Below are 21,957 nucleotides of genomic sequence, written 5' to 3'. Positions count from 1 at the left end.
CTGGTGGGCTGCTGCCCAGGACCTACCCTCTGTCAGAGTGGCCGAGCCCAGGATAGTTGTACCTATAGCACCCCCTTGTCGGCAGCCCTGCTGTCAGTTACAGCAGTTTTATATTTAGCTACTGTATTATATATTATTGTATGTTTGAGATATATAGTATGGGCCTGATTCAGCTTGGCTCGCTAGACAGCGTACAATTACTGCCTAGCAAGCACCTTAACGTCACCCCACTGAAAGGCTACCACCCTCCACTGCCCGAATGCCTTCGTTGCCATGCTGACCAGCCAGTGATTTCTCCTACCTCCGGAAATAAGAGTCAGTCTAAACTGACTTTTATTTCCTCCACAGGCTGCCTAAGATGGGGTGGGCTCTGATGTCATGGGAAGTCAGCCGCAGGGTGTCTGTGTTCATAGGGGAAACCCCAGCGTTTTCATGGGGGTGGGTGTTCCCCTGCTCTGGGGTGGTCCCGAGCCTGCAACATGAGAGTTAGGAGTTAGGCCTGTTGCTTAACACTTTCCATTTTATAACTTTTTGAAGCTTAGTACATTTGGCCCATAGTAAACTAAGTAGCTGATAGTGTACTAAGTAGTAGGGTTGGTATTTTTGTTGCAAAATCTGTTCTTCACCAGGTCAGCATGATTTGAGGGTAAGTGGATGTGGATACATTTGTACAAATACTATACTTATACAAATGTTGAATTTCAATGGGTGCAACATTTTCTCTATTAGCTCCTTGTCTAGAGCCAGATTAATGGGGGGCTCAGGGGGTTGGTACCTCTGCAGCCCCCTCTAGAGCACCCTGTGGTTGGCATGTTTTTGTTTTTTTTTCTTTCATTTTCCGATAAAGGTTTTGTGCATAGGAGTGTGGTATTGCTGAAGTTTCACCTCTCTGCCCATGTGACAATGCTTAATGATGTTGATCATCGGGAGTTTAGGTACACTGATGGCACAATTGTGCAATCCATTACTGTGGTTTGACTAAGTCCCATGAGACTTTGCAATAGAGATCAGAGGCTGAGGGTCATGTGCTTGAGCTCTTATTGGTAGAGCTCATCACATGCTTCTCAGGACTGTGGAGGACATTAGCAGCCTCATCATGGGAGGGACACCCAATGTTTCTTCGGGGCTAATTCAAAACAGGACTAAGTGTTTCTTGTAAGGATCTTGTGGCATTTACAAATGTGTAGTACAATAGTCTTTTCGATCGTTCTGTCTTCCCTTTTTGAAAAAATGGAACCCTTGTATTTAGAAAAGGCATCAACCTTTAGGAATATTTAGCTAGCAAAATTACTTATATCCTGGTACTTTTATTCTAACAGCTGTTGCTGTTGTTGTTTTTTATTGTTTGCTTGATGATGGCTGCTGCCCTGCTGTATTTTTTTATCTTCAGTTACCATGCAACACACTACTCTTTAATAAGGAGGGTGAAGACATAAGCCTACGCACTGCACCGTTTAGCCATCACCAGCATACATTGGACAGACTTTTATACCATGCTCCTGACGACAGATAAATGACTCACAATAAAGTAAAGAGGACAAAAGCCCAAAACAGTCGAAGCACTCTATGTAAGTATATTCATGTACATATGTATAAGTATATTAATGTTAATTAAAACACAGCTTTTAATATAATACACTACAAAAATAACAGACACACACAACATCTGACAAATAATTGCTCCTCTCGGTGAAAAGGCGTAACAATGGAATGGTGTACTTCCAAGCTGAGATCCTAAAGTACAGTTACAGTATGTCTCTTTTTGAGAAAACTGTATTCCATCTCAAGGAGCCTACACACATTGGATGTCAATTGCTGGACATTAGCGACGCGCCGGGCCATGCTTCGTTGTGGCCCCTACACATGGAGCGATGTAGTGAGATCACGTGTGTATGCCCCATCTGTCCTAAGTACTGTGTAGCTATTATCTGTGACTGTAGATTGGATTTGGGGTTTCCATAGTCAAGAGTTATCAAAGTGAAGGAATATTAGCTCTTTGAAAATACACTATGCCAGTATAATATCACATTCTAATAAAACTTACAAATATAAGGCGTATATAGATAAAATGTCCCATATAGCACAAAGATGGCAGAGTTGAAGGACTGAAAATGATTAGTTTGCATTGTATTATTGTAAATATCACAGAATATTAACTTTTATGTAAAAGTAATTTAACTATTAATACACTGAGCAGTTATTATCACACGTATTTTGTGCTAATCTCATCAGAAGTGGAGAAGTGCATAGTAAAATTAGTGCCACGCTCTATTCTCTGTGGCCCACCACTGTGCTATTTAAAATGGCACAATCCTCTTCTGATCATGTGCAATTTGCTTAATGTATCAGCTCCTAAGAGACTTCCACTCTGCTCCTTTCAGAGGAAAATGAGGATAAGATCCCAGGCTTTGGGATACCAGCAGTCAGATTACCAACACCAGATTCCTGACTTGCACAAAGAATACCAGAGCCGGAATCCCAAAATCAGAGGTGATGTGGACACTGACACTTACTATGCGGGTGGGTTAGGGTTCAGTCAGTAGGAGAGGTTTAGATTTAGTCACTTAGGGGTAGGCTCCAGGGAAGGAGGGTAGGGTGTTAGGCACTAAGAAGTAGGAGGGGGGGGGGGGGGGGGGTTAGGGCTAGGCTACAGGGTAGGGAGGGTCAGGGTGTGATGGAGGGGGTTAGTGTTAGGTACTAACAGGAAAGGTTAGACAGCTTTGGTAGGCAGCTTTGTTTTTACACTGCACTTTAGATATGATTAAGGACACACCCTTCTCACATCTCATTCTGCACATTTACCCCACCTGTAGTACAGCGTGGTGTTGTCTATGAAACAAGGTTTCTTTGCTTTACTCCCAGCTTGGAATCAGCCACTGTATATGTAATCAGGGCCGGCGCTACCCACTCAGCAGCTCCTGCAAAGCAGGGAGGCGCCATGCTGTAAAGGGGCTGTCTCCCTCCCTGCTCTGCTAAAGCTGCCTCAGCCCTCACTGTCACTGCCTCCTGCACGCCGCCCGCAGCACCTGTCTGAGATCGGGCGGGCGGCAGTATAAAGATCTGTTCCTTGCACAGTGAGTGCACACAGCCTGCATGCCGCCCGCAGTGCCTGTCTGACAGCGGGCAGCAGTATGGAGAGGCTGAGCAGCTCTCTGCACCGCGCACACACTGTCCTCCTCCTGTGACCTGCCCCCTCTTCCTCACGGACACTTGCGCTGAGGCATGTTGCGCCTGCAACATTTTGCGGACACAGCACTGAGATGGTCTATGCATACATGTACATGCAGAAGAGATCTCCATATGATCGCATGTTGCATACGCTCCCACAATCGGGCTGCAACTTGTTGCAATGGCAATGTGAAAGGGTGCAAAATGTATGGTTTGCAGGAGGGCGCCGGACACCCTAGCACCGGCCCTGTATGTAATGCTACCTTTTATTATGCATTTATAAATGTAACATTTCCTCTCCTAGACAACCATTAAGAAAAGTAAAACAGCAGTTACTGTAATTTGACAATAATATTTGGTACCCACAACATTGAAATGACCAAACATTTCATTTTCTTTTGTTCCTTTGATTTTTTACTAAGATTTGCATTGTGTTACCTAAATTCTAAACCCACCTGGCCAGGATATAGTAATGTACACTTTATAGTTAAAAATGTAAGAGAATTTTTACTAAATTAAAAATGCTATATTCAATTATGTATTATCAATAACAAGCAAATACTGTATGATTCTGTTTTATGTAATAATAAAGCAGCTCCATCACCGTGTAGACAACTCAAAGCCTGCCCAACCTATAAAGATAAGCTATATGAAATACACATTGTTATTTTAGAGATTTTATTTTTACCAGTTTTTGCACCGGTTAGAACTTTACTGCAGCATATCCATATACAGTATGTAACCAAGGATGTAACCAGAACTTTGCGGGCCCCATGGCAACATATTAAATGGGGGTCATTTCTTGAGATACACCTCTCCGCAGAAGTTGTTAATTGCATGCCTGGTAATAATGCCTTTGTTCTTTTTCTGCACAATATTAGTGCCCTAGTTAATGTTATACCCCAAAGTAGTGCCCTAGTTAATGTTATACCCCAAAGTAGTGCCCTAGTTAATGTTATACCCCAAAGTAGTGCCCTAGTTAATGTTATACCCCAAAGTAGTGCCCTAGTTAATGTTATACCCCAAAGTAGTGCCCTAGTTTATTTTATGAACCATCATAGTTATCTAGTTTACATTATATCAAATTGTAGTGCTGTCAACACACATTATGCCCACATAGTATCCCCAATTCAGATTACGAAATACACTGTCTCCAGTTCATATTACAGTGCCCCTGTACATACTGACCCACATTAAAGTGCCCCAATTCTTATTATGTGACATCTTTGTGTCCTCCATATTATTAACATCATCCTTTATTTTTATGACACCACAATGGGTCCGTAGCGTCCAATTACAGAGTACATAAATTGAAAAGCAAAACAATGACTTACAGTTGAGGACAACAGAGGACAAGTACATGGTACATAATGGTACATACAGTAATAGCTGCATCAGCAGATAATGCTGAAATAAGTATTACCGTTGCAGAAAACGGGACTTGGTGCCATCAAAGATGGTTAAAGTAAGAGAAGGAAAAACACATAAGGGAAGAGGTCCCTGCTTGTGAGAGCTTACAGTCTAAAAGCTCCCATTCACAATACAATAGCAATTCAGATTATGCCACAGTGTGCAATGCATTGGACCCATTTACTTAGCAGGCAAATCTGGGAAATTGGTATGCAACTTTATAACCTTGGTCCAGGCCCCTAAGCCACAGGGCCCCATAGCAATGGCACCCCTTGCACCCTCCATAGTTACACCCATGTATGTAACTCACTTAGCTCACGTAGATGCAGCAATGGGTTGTTCCAGCATAATGGCTGTAAGTTATATAGTAATATATATATGACACACCACAACTGCATAAATTATCAGTGTCTCATGCATCTATTTGTACTAGCAACGTAAGTACAATCATTAATCCAATCAGATAAGCAGCTAGATTTGGGGCACAGAAAACCAAACAAATTAATTTGACCAAGTCTACTAATGCGAATCCAGTCCATTCATTAAGAACAAAATGTGGAATGCAAGTATAATATGCCAAAAGATTGTTTCCTAAACCTATCCTCAGGTTTATTTACTCCGGCATCTGCCTGTTCTCCAGGCTGTACACAGAATCAGATGAAATACTGTATGTAGGCCATGTGACCATTCTAGTCAGTTACTATGTAATACTGTACATCAGAGATCCTGGGAGGGGTTGTAGAAATCATGCATTAATAGTGTAAGAGCATATGTGGGGTTTTAGATCATAAAAATTAGATACTGTGCACTCACTCAACACATCATAGTAACACATAGAGAAATAGAAAAAGAAGATAAGGGTGGAGCGCTTAGAAAAAAGAGAATTTAATCATTTGTGGGTACTTGTTTAGATTCACGGCGGCCAATATATTGGATGCGATATCGACCGATATATCGGCCGATCTGATGCGATTTTTTTACCTGTTCATACCCCTACTATCCAACTACGCATGGAGTTGATTTTATATAGTGTGGCGAGCGCAGCGAGCCACCGAACCCGGACACGGATAACTGCGCTCTCCACACTATATAAAATCAACTCCATGCATAGTGGATAGTGGGGTTATGAACAGGTAAAAAATCACATCGGATCGGCCGATATATCGGCTGCTGTGAAACTAAACAAGTACCCATTCGGGTATAACATTAATAAGTAAACAGTTGTTTATTGTAATAAAAGTTTAATTCAATAAAATATATTATATGTTAATTAAAAAGGTGATATAATTAATGCATAGACAATATATAATATATTTTATTGAAATAAACTTTTTTTTTTTACAATAAACAACTGTTTACTTTACTGTTTATTAATGTAATACCCAATTGATCAAATTCTCTTTTTTCTAAGCACTCCACCCTTATCTTCTTTTTCTATATCGCTATTTGTTTTGGGAGTTGACCTTCCCTTGTGTGTGAGCAGCTGACTTAACACCCCATTCCACATGCGCCCACAACCTTTTTCATCCTTGGGTGAAATACTAACACATATAGAAGTTGTATCTATTATCCCACTGTCCAGGCCCTGCATGTAATGGATCATAGTATTCAATTATTTTAAAATGCAGTATCTTACTGCGCCTCAGAGATTATAGTTTAACTTGTGTGCAGGGCAGCCGAGAGGTATGCCGGGCCCTGGTAATTTCAGTGAGACGCTCATGCTGAGCTCAGCACACCACATGCAGTAGGTGTGTGCTGCTGCTCCCAGCCGGGCGGAGGGGGAGGGGGTCGGTCCAGGGCCCCTCCAGCAAGCCGGGGCCCAGGTAATTAGTACCTGCTCCCCCCTCTCTCGGCGGCCCTGGGTGTGTGCTGAATGCATTGTGAAAACACAGTAGGCATAAAGTGAAGTCAATTTAAACTATTTATCCTTCCTGTACAAAGTTACTGATGCTGGATAAATGCAGTAGAATAGAAATTGGAGTCAGACACAACTGTACCCAAACATGGGGAAGAAGCAGCAGGTAGAGCTGCCAGCTGCTGAACCTCCGTATCCGAGACTGGCTCACAGTGTAGAGGTGCTTCAGTGATAATCTAGACACTTATGAGGGGCGTCATGTTTTAGGTGGCCCTACACACTGGCATCCTAGGCACCACTAAGTTTGCCTAATGGAAGGATGGGCACTACCTATTGTGCCATACAGCACTAATAATTGCTGCATCTCTAACCTTTGTTCATCATTAGCAGTAAAATCATCACTTTTCTGTACATCTGTAGCACACTCATAAGCCGTCAAAATATTCCCTTTGTCTGCAATATCTTATACAACATACTCTACAGTACTTTTGCATGCATGTCTAAAAGCAGATGCATTAATACATAGGCAATGCCCTGTTCCACTCATGTCTACCAACATTTGCCTGTCACACTGTGAAGCATACCGCCATTCCATCTCCAAGGACAGAGTACAACATTAGCATGTACAGCATATATTTGTGTTTGTAAAGGTGTGTACACATGGTGCGATGTGTTCGCTGAGCGATTCTGGCTTAATATCACTCAGAAACCATATCGCACAGTGTACTGTTTATATCAGCGACCAGCAAGTTCTAGTCATAATTGACAGAGCAAGCTCATGCGACCAACGACCAGTACAGGGCTGGTTGTGGGAGCGCGCCTAGTGATATCATGGGTGATATGGTCGCTCAGCAACCATTTAGCTGGCAATCCTGGCTAATATTGCCCCATGTGTACAGGCCTTGAATGACCCCCCCGTCAATAACCTGTATTGAAGCTCTGAATCAGGTACAGTATAATTAAAGTATCATAATTTTTACTCAAGTAAATAAGCATTTATTTATGTTCTAATACATACCATGGTGGTTTCTGCAATTGACCCAAAGCTGTTTACAAATATGTTACAAGTCACATTTACTGGAGGTCCTGCAACGAAAAGACAAAAGAAAACTAGTTAGAAATATACATAAAATCATTATGGGTGAAACATACTAAAATATGAATGGCTTGGAATGGCTATATTCATATATCACAGCGACACAGCACAAGCATGAAGATGATGTCGGGACCACCGCTCAGTCAGTGAATGGCTGAATGGCTATCAGCGTGCCGGACGTTGTTCGCATACCGCGGCTGACTGAGTGGCGGTCCCGACATCATCTTCACGCTTGTGCTGTGTCACTATGATTCTGCTATTGGCAAGTTGTTTATCCCTAACCCCTATGTACGAGTGCATAGTAAAATTGTTTTACATTTATTTGCTCACTGGTGCGCTTTCTTACATTTTGTTTTCTGCAAGCATACACTCTGGATTCGTCGTTGGATCCGTGAGAAGGCAGTACACATTGGGACATATTCTGGACCTTGTTTTAGACACAAAAGAAAAACCTTGTGATGGGTACTATACTGCCAATGTATTGTGTTTGCGCCTGTGCAGAGTCGTTTCTGCGCATGTGCGAACGGCTCACATCCGAACACGGCGTGAATTCTGTGCAGAAAAGGATCGTACTGACACATCCAAGCAGGGGGTGGAGAGGGTCGAGAAGGGCTGTTTGGGCTCATTACCATATGCGTACACCCCGCGTTTCATGGGTGTTCCCATGAAAACGCTGTGCATACGTATGGTAATCCGGCCATGACGCACGTGTGGTGGGCGGACAGCTGGCATAGCCGGATGTCAGCTGCCCGTCCATATCCCTGCTTTCACATGGAAAGATGACCGAGTGGTCTGTTGCACTCAGGGCTGCCTGACCGCTCGGTCCTCCATTCGATGGTCGGCGACCATCGGAGAATGGGGGAGGTTCTCACAGATGGGGGAGGTGTTCACATGAAACATCCACTCGTGGTCCATTTGCTCGGCGTCTTACCGAATTCGGACGATCTGTGAGATCCGTACGGTAGGCGGGGCTAAGAACACTCGATGGCTGTCCGAAATACGCATCTGACCGATTCAACTAGAAAAAGGGCCATTGTGACGAATCCAGACCGACACTCATCTCTGAAGGAAAAAAAGGTTTTCATTCCATAAAGGTGCAGTGAAATCAGGTAGCAGTAGCTGTACCCGACAGCTGTTTCAACTAGTCACAGCCAATTTTCATCAGGGGTAAAGACACAGTGCAGTAGGCTCACAATATATGCTCTGAAATTGCCCAACTGTATTCAAATTAGCTCTGTAACATCTGTCTGCAGCCTTCTTCTGGCTGACTGACAGTAGGAGCGGAGGCCTGGCTGTGCGTCAATGGGAATCCCTGGGCATCACCGGGGAGACCAGGGATGCCAGGGGCTCCGTGAACTGCCTGTGTACTGTGCGACCAGACTCATCAGCAGTCCGGGTTTTCTGCCTGTGGCTGTGGGGGAAAGCAGTGAGCGTGAAACGCTGGACGTAAAGAAAAGGACATGTGTCAGGTCTTGTGTGTCCTGCTGGGACACCGCCCATGCTAAGTGTGGTCCTAAGCAAATAAAGGACTGCTCAATTTATGGCCAAATTTCACTATTGTAAATCATGGGAAGGAGGCTGCTTGACTTAACATGCAATTAAGAAAACAAAGGATTAAAAAGTGATAATAAGGTGTGCTGCCAATTGCGGCTGGTTTTAGGATTGTCCATCTTTTAATATTCATCAAGGAGAAAAAGAAAAACATATGAATGACGGTTTCTTTCAAATAAAAATATTTATTTAAACAATTAGAACATATAAATAAGGAAACAACACCATATGTTATGAACACATAAATACATAAGTATGAGAGCGGGCACATGGCGGTGAATCACTCACCCCTTTATACTGTTTGGCTGTGTCCTATGATGTAATTCCTAGCACAGTAATCAACGCATTCATGAGGGTCCTAAAAAGGGACACCAACCAGTTCATCATGAACCAGAGGATCTCCCATCATAATATCAGCAGGGAAGAGAAGGATGATATCAGGACTCTATCGGAAGATAGGAGGGATTGTCTGCTTGACCACAATTATTAAATCTCTGAAGCATTACTACAATTCTCCAATGATATTTGCTATGAAAAAATGGACTTTGATCCCACCTGGAAGTTCAAAAAAATTATTGATCAGATTTTAACACTAGGGAACAACAATAACTACATCAACAATGAAACGGCAGAGTTTCTAACCCAAGTGCATTCTAAGATTCCTATTTGGACACACTCCCGAAAGTGCATGCTACTCACAGAGCCACCAGGTAGACCAGGGTTGGGCAATTACTTTGGCTTGGGGGACGTTTAACACTTTAAGTAAATATTTGAGTGCCACACAGAATAACTTGTATACATATATATGTGTGTGTGTGTGTATATATATATATATATATATATATATATACACAGTATCACACACACACATCTATACATTATACACACACACACACACACACACACACACACATACACACACACGCAAGGGTCATGAAGCCAGAGACAGGACAGGAGGATTGTGGAGTGTAAACAGGACTTCATGGTGCCTGGTGAGTAGCAGTCCTCAGTCGCTGCCGATGCATTACACAGTCACGCAGAGGCCACAGCAACCAATAATGGGGAGGTGGCTGCCGCATGAATGTTTACCCCCCACCACTCCCAGAAATGCTGTAACGGGCGCAGTCGGACATCGTCTAGACTGGGGTATAGGCTGCAATCTGGGGGGCCTGGGCCTTGCGCTGCACCGCAATGACAAGCAGCTCAGCTAGTGGAGCCGCTTGTTATTGTGCTACAGGTTTGAGTGACGGACCAGTCATGAGCCTTTCGCAGAAGGCATGCGGCCCATGGACCTCCTGTTGCCCACCCCTGAGGTGGACCCATCATCTAAGCCAGGGGCTCTTTGTGTCAGCCCTTATCACAACTGGTCGACTGCCATCTACAACCTGTGGTGAAAGATCTTTTTCCGATTCATCAGACTTTTAGAGAAATATTGGCCCAGTAGGGGACATTACACCTACAACACTGATGGTGACCATGGATGTATTGAGTCTGTACACCAACATACTGTACCACATGATCAAGGGTTTCAGGCCTGATGTGTGATGCTATCTGTCTGCAAAAAAAACACTGGGTCCCCTATGGCAGGGGCGCGGAACCTCAGGCCCGGGGGCCATATGTGGCCCCTGTAGCTGGTCTGAGTGGCATGCCTGGCGGCTTTGCCGGGAGTCAAGTACAGGAGAATTCTCGCGAGAGGTTGGTAGTTCTCATGAGATTCCTCTTAATCAACAGCAGTCAGAGACTGTCGGTCCTATTCAGTGGCAGCCGCCGGAGTGTGGGATGGCTGCAGCAGGACAACTTGTTAGAGACATTTTTACATATGGCCCCCGAAGGATACAAACGGCCCTTGGCACAAAAAAGGTTCCCCACCCCTGCCCTATGGAGTACCTACTGTTGCTAATGGAGATGATACTCACTAGGAGCTATTTCCTTTTTGAAAAGAGATTCTATTTACAAAAACCGGGGACAGCGATAGGGTCCAAATTGGTCCCATCTTATGCCAATATATTTATGGCAAATTATGGACTAAAGCACATAACAGGCAATGAAACATTCAAAAATGATATAAGACTTTATGTCCGATATATCAAATGTCTTTTTTTTCTGTGGACAGGGGGAGAAGACAGACTCCTTTCCTTTGTAGATCACCTGAACTCAATTTCCGGAACAATCAGATTCACCATCAGCTTCAGTAGAAGCGGTATCAATTTCCTAGACATTACCTTGACCCTCAACAACACAAAGATTACCACCAAAATCTTCACTAAAGATTTGGACAAGAATGCACTATTACACATAGATACTGTAGCTACCACCCGGAAACTCTTAAAAGAGGTCTACCATACTTGCAGATGCTGCAAGTATTACTTACCACCTCAGATCCAGATGATGTTCCTGGGGCCATAGAAAAAAGGAAACTCAAGCTTCTGGACAGGGTTTACGACAAATCAGAGATTAAGACAACACTCTCTAAAGTGAGCATACAGGATAATAACAATAAGCAACTTCTAACCAGAGACAAGACCATGGAGCCAAAGCGAAGTAGGTTGAAACTTTGCAGCACATACATGTGGCATCAAAGCACATCCAGGAAAAGGTAAAGGATCACTGACACCTGATTTCTACTGATCCTGTTTTGTCGCCTGAACTGTACCATCCCCCAAGATCTGAAAGATTTACTGGTGATAACGGATTCCTCTCAAAGGAAACCGGTGGTATCGAACTGGATTAACCGTAACATGGGAACATACTGCAACAGTAAATTTGTGATATATGTGCTCCAATGCCCGTGTAATTACCTTTAGCAAGACCTCCAGAATGCTGAAGGAAATACTTAGCCAGCATCGCTCGTCAATCAAATAAGCTACTCCAGCTTGAGCATGCAGATTGAGCTAAAGAACCTTCTTGTGGCAAGACATTTCATAGAGAAATCCCGTACTGTGACCCAATTATGCTGTGCTATTATAGATCACATTCCACCACTTAAATGAGGTGGTGACAGAGAGAAGCTACTCTTGCAAAGAGAGCTGCAATGGATCTACTGACTAAATACTTTGGCACCCTCAGGTTTAAATGAGGACTATGAAAGAAGATGCTTTCTCTGATTTGACTTGATTGAACCTTTTAACCCTTTTTCACAATGATGTTTTTTCATTATTTCTGGGGTCTCTTGTCTCCAGGCAAGCTGTCCGCTAACAAATGCTTCGCTGTGTGCCCTTGTTTGCTTAAGTGTGTCATATAAGAAGTACCTGCTATAGCACAAATGTAAACATTGGTCCCGGTAGATACTTTGCCATACATTTCTGATTCTTTAAGCCTATGGTACACTTCCACATGTACAGTCTGCTATGTGTTTATCCCCATTACACTGAGCTTTGGCATGCCACTTTGTTGTATTAACAACAATTATGGTTAATTACCAGTCAAACAGCCTGGATAATGATTATGAATCTTGTTGAGTGCCTGGAAGCACTTAGATTGATATTATTCATGCTACTACAAGCGTGGTCAGTCGAAAGGGACAGCCGACACATTACAATGAGTCCAGTATACTGATACACTTTATGTGATATGTCAATTATTCAATTATCAACCAAGAGGCTGCTTATTACATATGGGATGATATATTTCTTTTTTATAGCACCGCTGTGAGCTAGGAATCACATGCACCGCCATGTGCCCACTCTCACATTGACTGTACTTATGTATTTATGTGTTCATAGCATATGGTGTTGTTTCCTTATTTGCATGTTAAGTCAAGCAGCCTCCTTCCCATGATTTACAATAGTGCAATTTGGCCATAGATCGAGCAGTCCTTTGGGAACTGGGCTGATGGCAGGAGAAAGGTAAGGGATTTAAACCTTGTTCAGTATGGTGCACATGGCACTGATGCTGGATAGGTGCCAGTAAGCAGGGACAACTGTTAAAGCGCCAGGGACTGGACTGTGACACCGTGCGCAAGGAGCGCTACTTGGACAAATACTGTTGTTTGTTTCTATAATCCTCATGTATGCCATTAAGGTCACTATATATATATATATATATATATATATATATATATATATATATAGATAGATAGATAGATAGATAGATAGATAGACAGACATATACAGTATATACATATATATAGTATACAGTAGACTCTGGCTTTTTAATCATGGTTTAGTTATTCTCTTTGTATAAGCAGAGATAAAAAGACAAGCTTATGAGTTCGGGCAGTACGGATGGTGTAATGGTTAGCATTACTACCTCACAGCACTGAGGTCATGGGTTCGATTCCCGCCATGGCTCTAACTGTGCGGAGTTTGTATATTCTCCCCGTGCTTGCGTGGGTTTCCTCCGGGTACTCCGGTTTCCTCCCACACTCCAAAAATATACTGGTAGGCAAATTGGCTCCCAACAAAATAACCCTAGTATGTCTGTGTGCGTGTATATGTGGTAGGGAATATATATTGTAAGCTCCTCTGGGGCAGGGACTGATGTGAATGTTCAAATATTCTCTGTAAAGCGCTGCGGAATATGTATGCGCTATATAAGAAACTGCTAATAAATAGATAATGAGTTTTGGGGTGGTGACTTGAAAAATAATATCATTAGGATAATACAGTACATATATTCAACAATAATTTAAATGTCTCTCAATGAATGACTGTTGGTGAGGATGTAGGCGTTCTCTCCCCGTCATCATCCTGGCATGGGTCGGGTAAACATACTCATAACCCTACTGTTCAAAGATGGATCCTGAGTTTTTGATGTAATAGTTCTGGGCACCTTTCCCAGGAGAAGAGACCAAACCCCACAACCGGCTGCAGCAAATCCATTTCTCAGGAGAATGGGCAGTGCTACTGCCTTTCCTTATGCTGCTTTCACATCGCAAAAACCTGCTTAGACCCAGTTTGAAAACGGGTCTTAAAACCGGTCAAAGCAGGCTTAATGTCCCTTTCAGACCGCACATAAGCCTGGTCTTACACCAGGTCTAAACAGTTTTTCTGGTGTGAAAGCAGAAGGCATCCTTCTCCTTTCCCCCCCTCCCCCCTCCTTCCTACCTGAGCAGCGCAGCCAGTGGCGTGAGTTAATTCCCGGCTCCCGGACACAAGGTGATTGCCGTGCCCCTCCCTCCCTCTCTCCCCCGGGCCATGCCGTTCTGCCTGGCCTCCTGTCTAGTGACAGGAGCAGCGGCCAGCATCCTGGCCGCTTCCTGGGTGGGGGACCCCCAACCACCGTGCATATCCAATGACCACACTGCATATTTAATGAGCTCATTAAATATTCACTGCACCACTCATTACATATGCACAGAGCGGAACCACCATTGGCTGTGTCCTAAATACTGTTTCAAACCCGTCGAGACTGCAAAAAACAAGGGTCTGAAAAGGGTAGGACCCTGCTTTATGACCGTTTTAAAATTCCAGTTATTTTAAAACAGTAAATTCACCCTGGACCTTTCAGACTGCACATATTACCGTTTTGAAACAGTAAAAAAATGGCAAAATACCCGGTAATATGAGCGGTCTGAAAGGAGCATTAGAGGTAGAGGATTGCTCTTAGTTCAAATAATCCTTATAGATTTAATTTTTTTAATATACATTACAGTTTATATTGGTCATTTTGGAACAGATTTTTATTCTAGCACCAATGAACTGTTTTCCTGTATGAAAATGGCACAATTGCCTAGTACCCATAATTTACAAAGCATTATAATGAGGAATGTCATAAAAGCTTAATCTGCTGCTTGCCCTATTTCAAGCAATTGAGGAAAGTGGATTCCATTGCTGAACTATTTAATATGCATGAGGGCAAAGCAATAATAGAAGCGAGTGCTGCAATAATGTGATGTTCAGAGATTACAGAGGATATTAGCAGCAGCAACAATGGCAACATTATTTTGTCAGCTGACTTTTATCCTGTGGCCACAGGTAAATTATACTTCGTTTCCCAAGCAACACAAATAGATGTCTTATTTAACTCTATGATCCAATATATGTATTCAGAGGATGCAACCGTAGTATATTTGAGTCTTTTTTTTAGTTTTGTTTTGAGAAATATGCTTCTAGGGCAGTGATTATAAACTATGGACATTTTATTTCAGATTTTTAGAATCAAAGGGATGGCTAAATATAAGGATGCTGGTATCAGATGGGTTTACAGTATCTACATTCTGTATTACAATCATACATGTTTAATTTAGTATCAATCATAGAGAATGTGTCAATGTCATACAGTGGCTAAAATGTTGTTGTTTTTAATATGGAGAGATTACCATGTAAACAAATACACTGTATTCCTTTTTTTAAACATTTTTATTTTTTAACTACTTCTAAATTTGTAACTGTTCATTTTGGAGGGCCTGCCCTGTGACTATAATGAGTTTCTCATGCAAATTAGGGCTCATATGTAATAGTCTGCAGCTACATATTACAGTCACTAGATATACAGTGGCAAAACCTTGTTGGTTTTACCTTAAAATTAATTGTCTCTTTAAAAATAGCACCTATATTACAAAGCTTGTGCCTGGAAATGAAAGATTATTACATTTGGGCCATTTCCAGTGGCATTTTAAAAGAAAAGCCCATTGTGCAGCCCCCTACTACTGGAGGCCTAAGCCTGTTGGATGAGTTCCACTGCCCCCTCTTCACCATTGTAGGCAGCTGGGAAAGAGAGGGGGAGAGAGAGAGGAGTGACTGCTGCAGCAGCAGGTTCTCTCCCCAGCCCAGCACACATGCTGATGTGTGCTGCAATGGGGAGAGAGGCAGCTGCAGAATAAGTCACTTCTCTCTCTGCACTGTAGTGTCTGAGCACTGGAGGGCAGACCTCCCGGCGATTTCACTATTGCGCATGCAAAAAACACCAGGAAAAAGGCCACCGGGCAATTTTTTCAGTAATTTCTACAGTGCTGATGCATAAAAAGCCAGCCAATCAGCTCCTACCTGTCATGATGCAGGCTGGGTTTGAAAAATAACAGGTAAAAGCTGATTGGCTGGTTGTTTATCACTCTCCACTTTATCACTTTGTGAAGCTTGATATATCTGACCCCCAAATGAGAAAGTGTTCCAGCATTTTGCATTATGATTAGAGACTCAATTTGCTGTCTCTTATCAATGGAGGGCCCAGACAATGTACAAACACAGTCAGGGCCAGATTAGCCACTAGGCCCGTGAGGCACGGGACTAGGGGCGGCGCCTATTATGGGCAGATAAATTATGGTTACCAGGCCCACACTTGTAGTCTGGCAGGCCACAGCTGTTTGTCCATGTCACTGTCCAACCGCCTGGAGGCAGCACTGACAGAGCGAGTCACTGAGGCATTGCTGCGAACCGAGCATGGTGTAACGGACACGCAGCTTGCTGTGTGTGCGTGCAGTCACCAGGAGCCGGCCGGGGACACCACCAATGGAAGGTGCACACACAGAAAACGGTCAGCTGGTGCACAGTGGGATGCCACGTAGCACACTAACCTATTGCCAATACATTCCTAATAAGGGGAGGGGGAGGGGGGGCAAAAATGTTGTGCCTAGGGGCGGTCTGACCCATAAATCCACCCCTGAACACAGTTATCAATCAGAATGGTGTACATTCACAAGCCAATATCTAGATTTGTATCTGGGTGAAGTATCTCTGCTACAGAATCATGTCATGCAGATAAAACTCGTCACATGATGTAAGCACATTTTAAATGTTTTACCTTTCAGCAAAGCAAAGTGACAGATAAGTAGACTATATGAAGAAAAGAGAGACCACGTTACCTTTGAAGTTAGGTCTTATTCTTGCATCATAGCCAGATGTTCTTCCCATAAGTTTGTCCAGAAAATCCGATGGTGACATTGGTGGACCACGAGATCGGGCACTGTCTGTTTCTTTGGTGGCAACCAAACTAGAGAAACACAAGGGCAAGATAAAGTTGTTCAGTAAATAAGCCTTATATCTGAAGACTTCAAAAATGAAATCATTATGAATTTGGAATTCACATCTGCAATCCAATCGTCTATGGATAAGAATTTAAGTGGACAGTAAGTAGTCATTTTACTAACATAATTTCTAAAGACACAGCAAGATTTATTGCAAAGGGAACAGATTCCTTAACATGGCCACATACGGGTATGGTATGGCGGTCCAACAGGGGGGCGAGTGCAAAGAAGGGAGAATAGCCCCTATCAATCGGTAACCCCCTGTTGGATAGTCATCCGGTACCCCCGCATATACACTGTAATTATTAGCAAAGGATCCCTCATCTACAACCAAAGAGGAGAAGCCTTCAGCATAAATCCATATGGACTAAGGAGTGGTTTCTGAGTATATAAAGAAGATTGTTATTAATATAGACATTTTTTATCAAATAGAAACAAATTAAACAATTAAATTAGACAATAGCATTGTTATTATAATTTATTTCATAAGACTCCAAACATTGCTTACAAACAAACTAGTAAATTAAGACATGAAGATGGTAAGAAACTCTCTTTTACGGAATTGAAATACTGTACTAATGGAGAGCCATATTCTCAGCCACAGAGAACACTGGCTCAAAATCGCCCAGTGTGTATGGACCTTTAGTGTTCTCTCATTGATGTAATATAACATCAACAGAAGAAACACTCTGTTCTCATTTCCATACTTTTTGCTGACACTCTCAATAACCCTCTGATACATTGTATGAGGGATAACTGCAGATGTTACTCCGTGTTGGTTTGACTCTTCCTTCACCCTATTATTTGCAACAAAAAGGAATTGTATATTCTATTATCTGAAGGATTGTGGCTGTATCTTTATTAATACATAGTTTACCACTGTAAATCTTTCTCCCTAGTGTTCTCTCATTGATGTGATATAACACTAACATCAGAAACACTCTATAGTCACTGCTATAATTGCAGTGTGATAATCTCATTAACCCTTCAATCCCAATCAGCTCCTACCTGACATGTCACAGACTGTGTTTGAAAAATGTCAGGCAGGATCTGATTGGCTGGCTGTTTATCACTCTCCATTTTATCACTTTTGAAGCTTACAGAATCTGGCCCACAGTCTTTTTGGCAGACTGATTCCCATGATATTTTAATATTTATTGGTCAAAGGGATAAAACTACAGAGCATTTTTGTTTTATCTATTTTCCTCAGTACCATATGAAATTGAACTGAGGGGAAAACCCTTGATGTTATCTTGCTGTGGTTTATTTATGTTCATTGTCAGTCATCATATTATATGTTACAAGTCTGTGGGTCTGTGAGTGCAATTATTGAATTAAAAAGTTAAGTGTTAACAATAGAAGAATGCCCCAACAAAAAGACTATACTTTCTTATCTGTATTTTTTGCAATAACTAACTCAATAAATAATTATTTATACAGTAGTACCAATATATGTAAAACTGGAACAAAATATAAAATTGCATGCTCCATCACTAAGAAATTATAATTACAATAAAAACGATAAACAGATTTGATACTGTTAAGTTTTCAATATTAGGTGCTCATTTTTTAAAATATTGTAAACACAAGGTTATTGATTTTATTTATTAACTGTTTTCCCCACAAATACATTTGCTCCATAACTCTTCCCGAGTATACCGTATATTTATTACATTTGGGCCCCTTAGAAGCATTACTTAGTGACAACTCTCTCTCTGTCTCACTGGCGTTACCAGTATAAGGCAGCCCCCGCTGCTGCTCGGAGGAGCGAGCGGCAGCGGGGTCTGTGTGGGCGCAAGGCGCCGGCACCCGCCCAGCACTCTGCATAGCTGTTCTGGTTGATTAATCACATGTTTTCAGCTACTCCAGAACTGCACTGAAATGAATCAAGCAGGTAAGACACACATCTTCTATCCTCCAATTGCATGGTTCTCCTGGACTTAGCAGATAAAAAAAAAGATTCCTTTACATCACACAGCCCTTATAGTCACAATATAAAATGATATGCCTATTGGGGAAGCAGATAATGCAGCAACAAGGATGGGGGGGGGGGGGGGGGGGACCATTTGCGGGTGGTGGCTGGTGACATCACAAGCAGCCACTAAGATCCTAAAGATGGCAGCCAGACGACTGGAGCAAGCACTTTACTATATAGCAAAGCACATTTATAATATCAATGGTATTACAAAAGTTTGCAGTAGTAGACTCGGCATGCGGGGAGGCCTTGCCATGTGCTGGGCCACACACCACATGCTACTGCCAGAATAATCGCATAACTTCAACTCTTAGTAACTTATGCCCAATATCAGCAATATCTAGTGGCGGGTCCAGGGGTGGTGCTGTATCACAGTTCAAGAGCCCCACCAAGTGCCAGTGAGTCAGTTTGGAATGGCAGTAGGTGAAGCTCCACTATTTGAGTTTAAAACTGTGCTCTGCAGACCCATCTCTGGAGCCCTCTGGAGCCTCCACTGGCAATAACTTTAAAAGATTTGTCAGTAGGCTTTGCAAGTGTCAGAAAGCTGTATGTCTTCCCCTGTGACACAAAGCAGCACTGAAGCACTGAGACTTTCACTGTCAACATTGCTTGCTTCACAGTACAGATATCTCACCCAATGTAGGTGGCTCCGTCTGTCCTATTTAAAGCTGCTATTTTTACTGCAAACTGAAAGTACAATAACAAGCGGAATATTCATGATATATATATGCATATAACTCTCAGGCATAATGGGGAACTGCTGGCCACTCTTGTACATTATAATATAATAGGCATAATGGAGACATGGTGAAACACATCACTGGCCTCTAAACAATGGGCGGTATTCAATGAGAATACCTGCGAGGTGCAGCGAATCCTTTTTAGGATGCGCTGCATATTCGCCACGTTCCGGAGCCGGCGGGCTCCGGTATTCAACGTGTCAGGGGCTCGCTGCCCCTGACTGGCGAATATGAGCTCCTGCGGCGATTGCCGCAGGGAGCCTGAGGACAGTGCCAGGCAGAGAGATGGTAGTCTCTCTGCCTGCCCCAGAACTTTGTGGGGGGTAGGTGGGCTCCCCGGGTGCCAGGCAGCACAGGCTGCCCCCCGGGGGTGCCAGCAGGGGAGCGTATATTCACTACACCCGATCGTAACGATCGGGTGCAGTGAATATATGAATATGTAATGAGCGGCTCAGCTCCGGCGCCCCCTGCTGGCTGCTGTGTAAAAAAAAAAAAAAAAATTTTTATTAAATATATATTCATGTGCTTACAGCACATGAATAAAAATAGCATGCCCCTCCTCAGAATAAAATTCCTGATTTTTTTACACCAAATGTAAAAAACAAAACACTTTATTTTAAAAGTTCACATTCCACTTCACCATAAAAAGATAGCGATTGCTACTCGGTGAATCATGGTGAAAAAAACCTTGAAATGTATTCGCCATGTGGTCATTGAATAGGCTGATTCACTGTTTTAGTCAGAAATTCGCCAAACAGCACAAATTCGCCATAAAAACATGGCGAATCAGGCTCATTGAATACCGCCCATTGAGGGATACACACTTTTCCAAAAAATTAGGGAGAATAGAAGGGGAGGTAAAGTGTTCCTTTATGTTAGATCAAATCTAAAACCAATCTTAAAAGATATGGCTCTTGGGAATAATGGGGACAATCTTGAGGCCTTGTGGGCAGAGATAATTGGAGGGAGAAATAGTTCCAGCAAATTGATTATATGGGTATGATATAAACCACCAGATATTAAAGAATCAGATGAGGCAATGCTCCTTGAACAAATCAGTAAATCAGCAGGAAGAGGACAGGTAATAAATCTGGGGGACTTTAACTATCCAGACATTGACTGGACAAATGTGACAAGCACAACAACCAGAAGCAGAGGATTTCTGAGCATTCTTAAAGGCCAGCTTATTACATGAACCGTAGAGGAGACTATTCGAGGAGGGGCCTTACTAGACTTAATATTATTTACAAACAATGCAGATTTAGTATCAATCACCAAAGTCATTAAACCTCAATGATCATAATATGGATTTGCTAGAAATTAGCTTTCAAAAACAAGAATGTAAGGGACCTTCACACTAAACTTCAGGAAAGCAAGCTTTGAAAGAAATAGAATGAGAAGCTGTATTCATAGGGAAAAATGCTGAGGAATGTGGGAAACTTTTAAAAACTTTTAGATATACCGACCCATAAATTCATCCCGAAGGGAAATAAGGGGAATTTCAACAGATCAAAACCATTATGGCTAAACAGGAAAGTAAAGGAAGCAATGAAGAATAAAAAATTAGCTTTCAAACTATACATGGCCAGTGGGGATGAGGAGGCATGTTATCAAAACAGCTAAAAGGGAAAATTAAAAGATTTTTTTTAAAATAAATATATCAATAGTAAAAGATTAAAAAGGATAACATAGGCACCATAATTGATGTTGGTGGTAGATGTATTACTGAAGATGAAGATAAGGCAGAGGTACTAAACACAGTATTTTCTTCAGTTTTTACTAGACCAGACATTTGAAACCACAGGCACCACAAATTGGATGGATGCAGGAGAATTAGTTATCGCCCGGACTAGATGGGATTCACCCAAGGGTTCTGATAGAACTAATTGAGCAGTTAGCCAACCCCTTCCACTCCATTTTTCAATAAATCATTCTCATCAGGTTTGGTACCTAGGGACTGGAGATTAGAAGAAGTGGTACCAATATTTAAAAAAGGTCAAACTGAAAACCTGCATATTACAGACCAGTGAGCCTAACATCAATCGTAGGAAAAATATTTGAGGGATTACTAAGTGATGGTATCCAGGATTATTTAGTGCAAAATAATATAATCAGCAATAGTCAACACAGATTTGTAAGGGATTGCTCATGTCAAACTAACCTGATTAGCGTCTACGTGGAAGTTAGTAAAAAACTAGACAAAGGCAAAGCAGTTAATGTGGTATACCTAGATTTTGCAAAAGGCCTTCGATACAGTGC

General features: G+C 42.3%; 1 protein-coding gene across 1 annotated transcript in view; it reads right to left on the bottom strand.

The window, feature by feature from the left end:
• The window catches only part of GLRA3 (glycine receptor alpha 3), a 176,324-nt gene that overhangs the window by 128,692 nt on the left and 25,675 nt on the right, over window positions 1-21,957 (bottom strand). Inside the window, exons 2-3 of the mRNA XM_083170822.1 lie at window positions 16,822-16,949; window positions 7,452-7,519 (exon numbers count right to left, since the gene is read on the bottom strand). Of these exons, the coding sequence (XP_083026948.1) occupies window positions 7,452-7,519; window positions 16,822-16,949 (196 nt within the window). The remainder of the gene's footprint in view (window positions 1-7,451; window positions 7,520-16,821; window positions 16,950-21,957) is intronic.

Source organism: Crinia signifera, chromosome 1, assembly GCF_055691185.1.
Source record: "Crinia signifera chromosome 1, ASM5569118v1, whole genome shotgun sequence".
Lineage (NCBI taxonomy): Eukaryota > Metazoa > Chordata > Amphibia > Anura > Myobatrachidae > Crinia > Crinia signifera.
The sequence above is the reverse complement of the archived record's forward strand: the minus strand, read 5'-3'. Positions and strand labels throughout refer to the sequence as shown.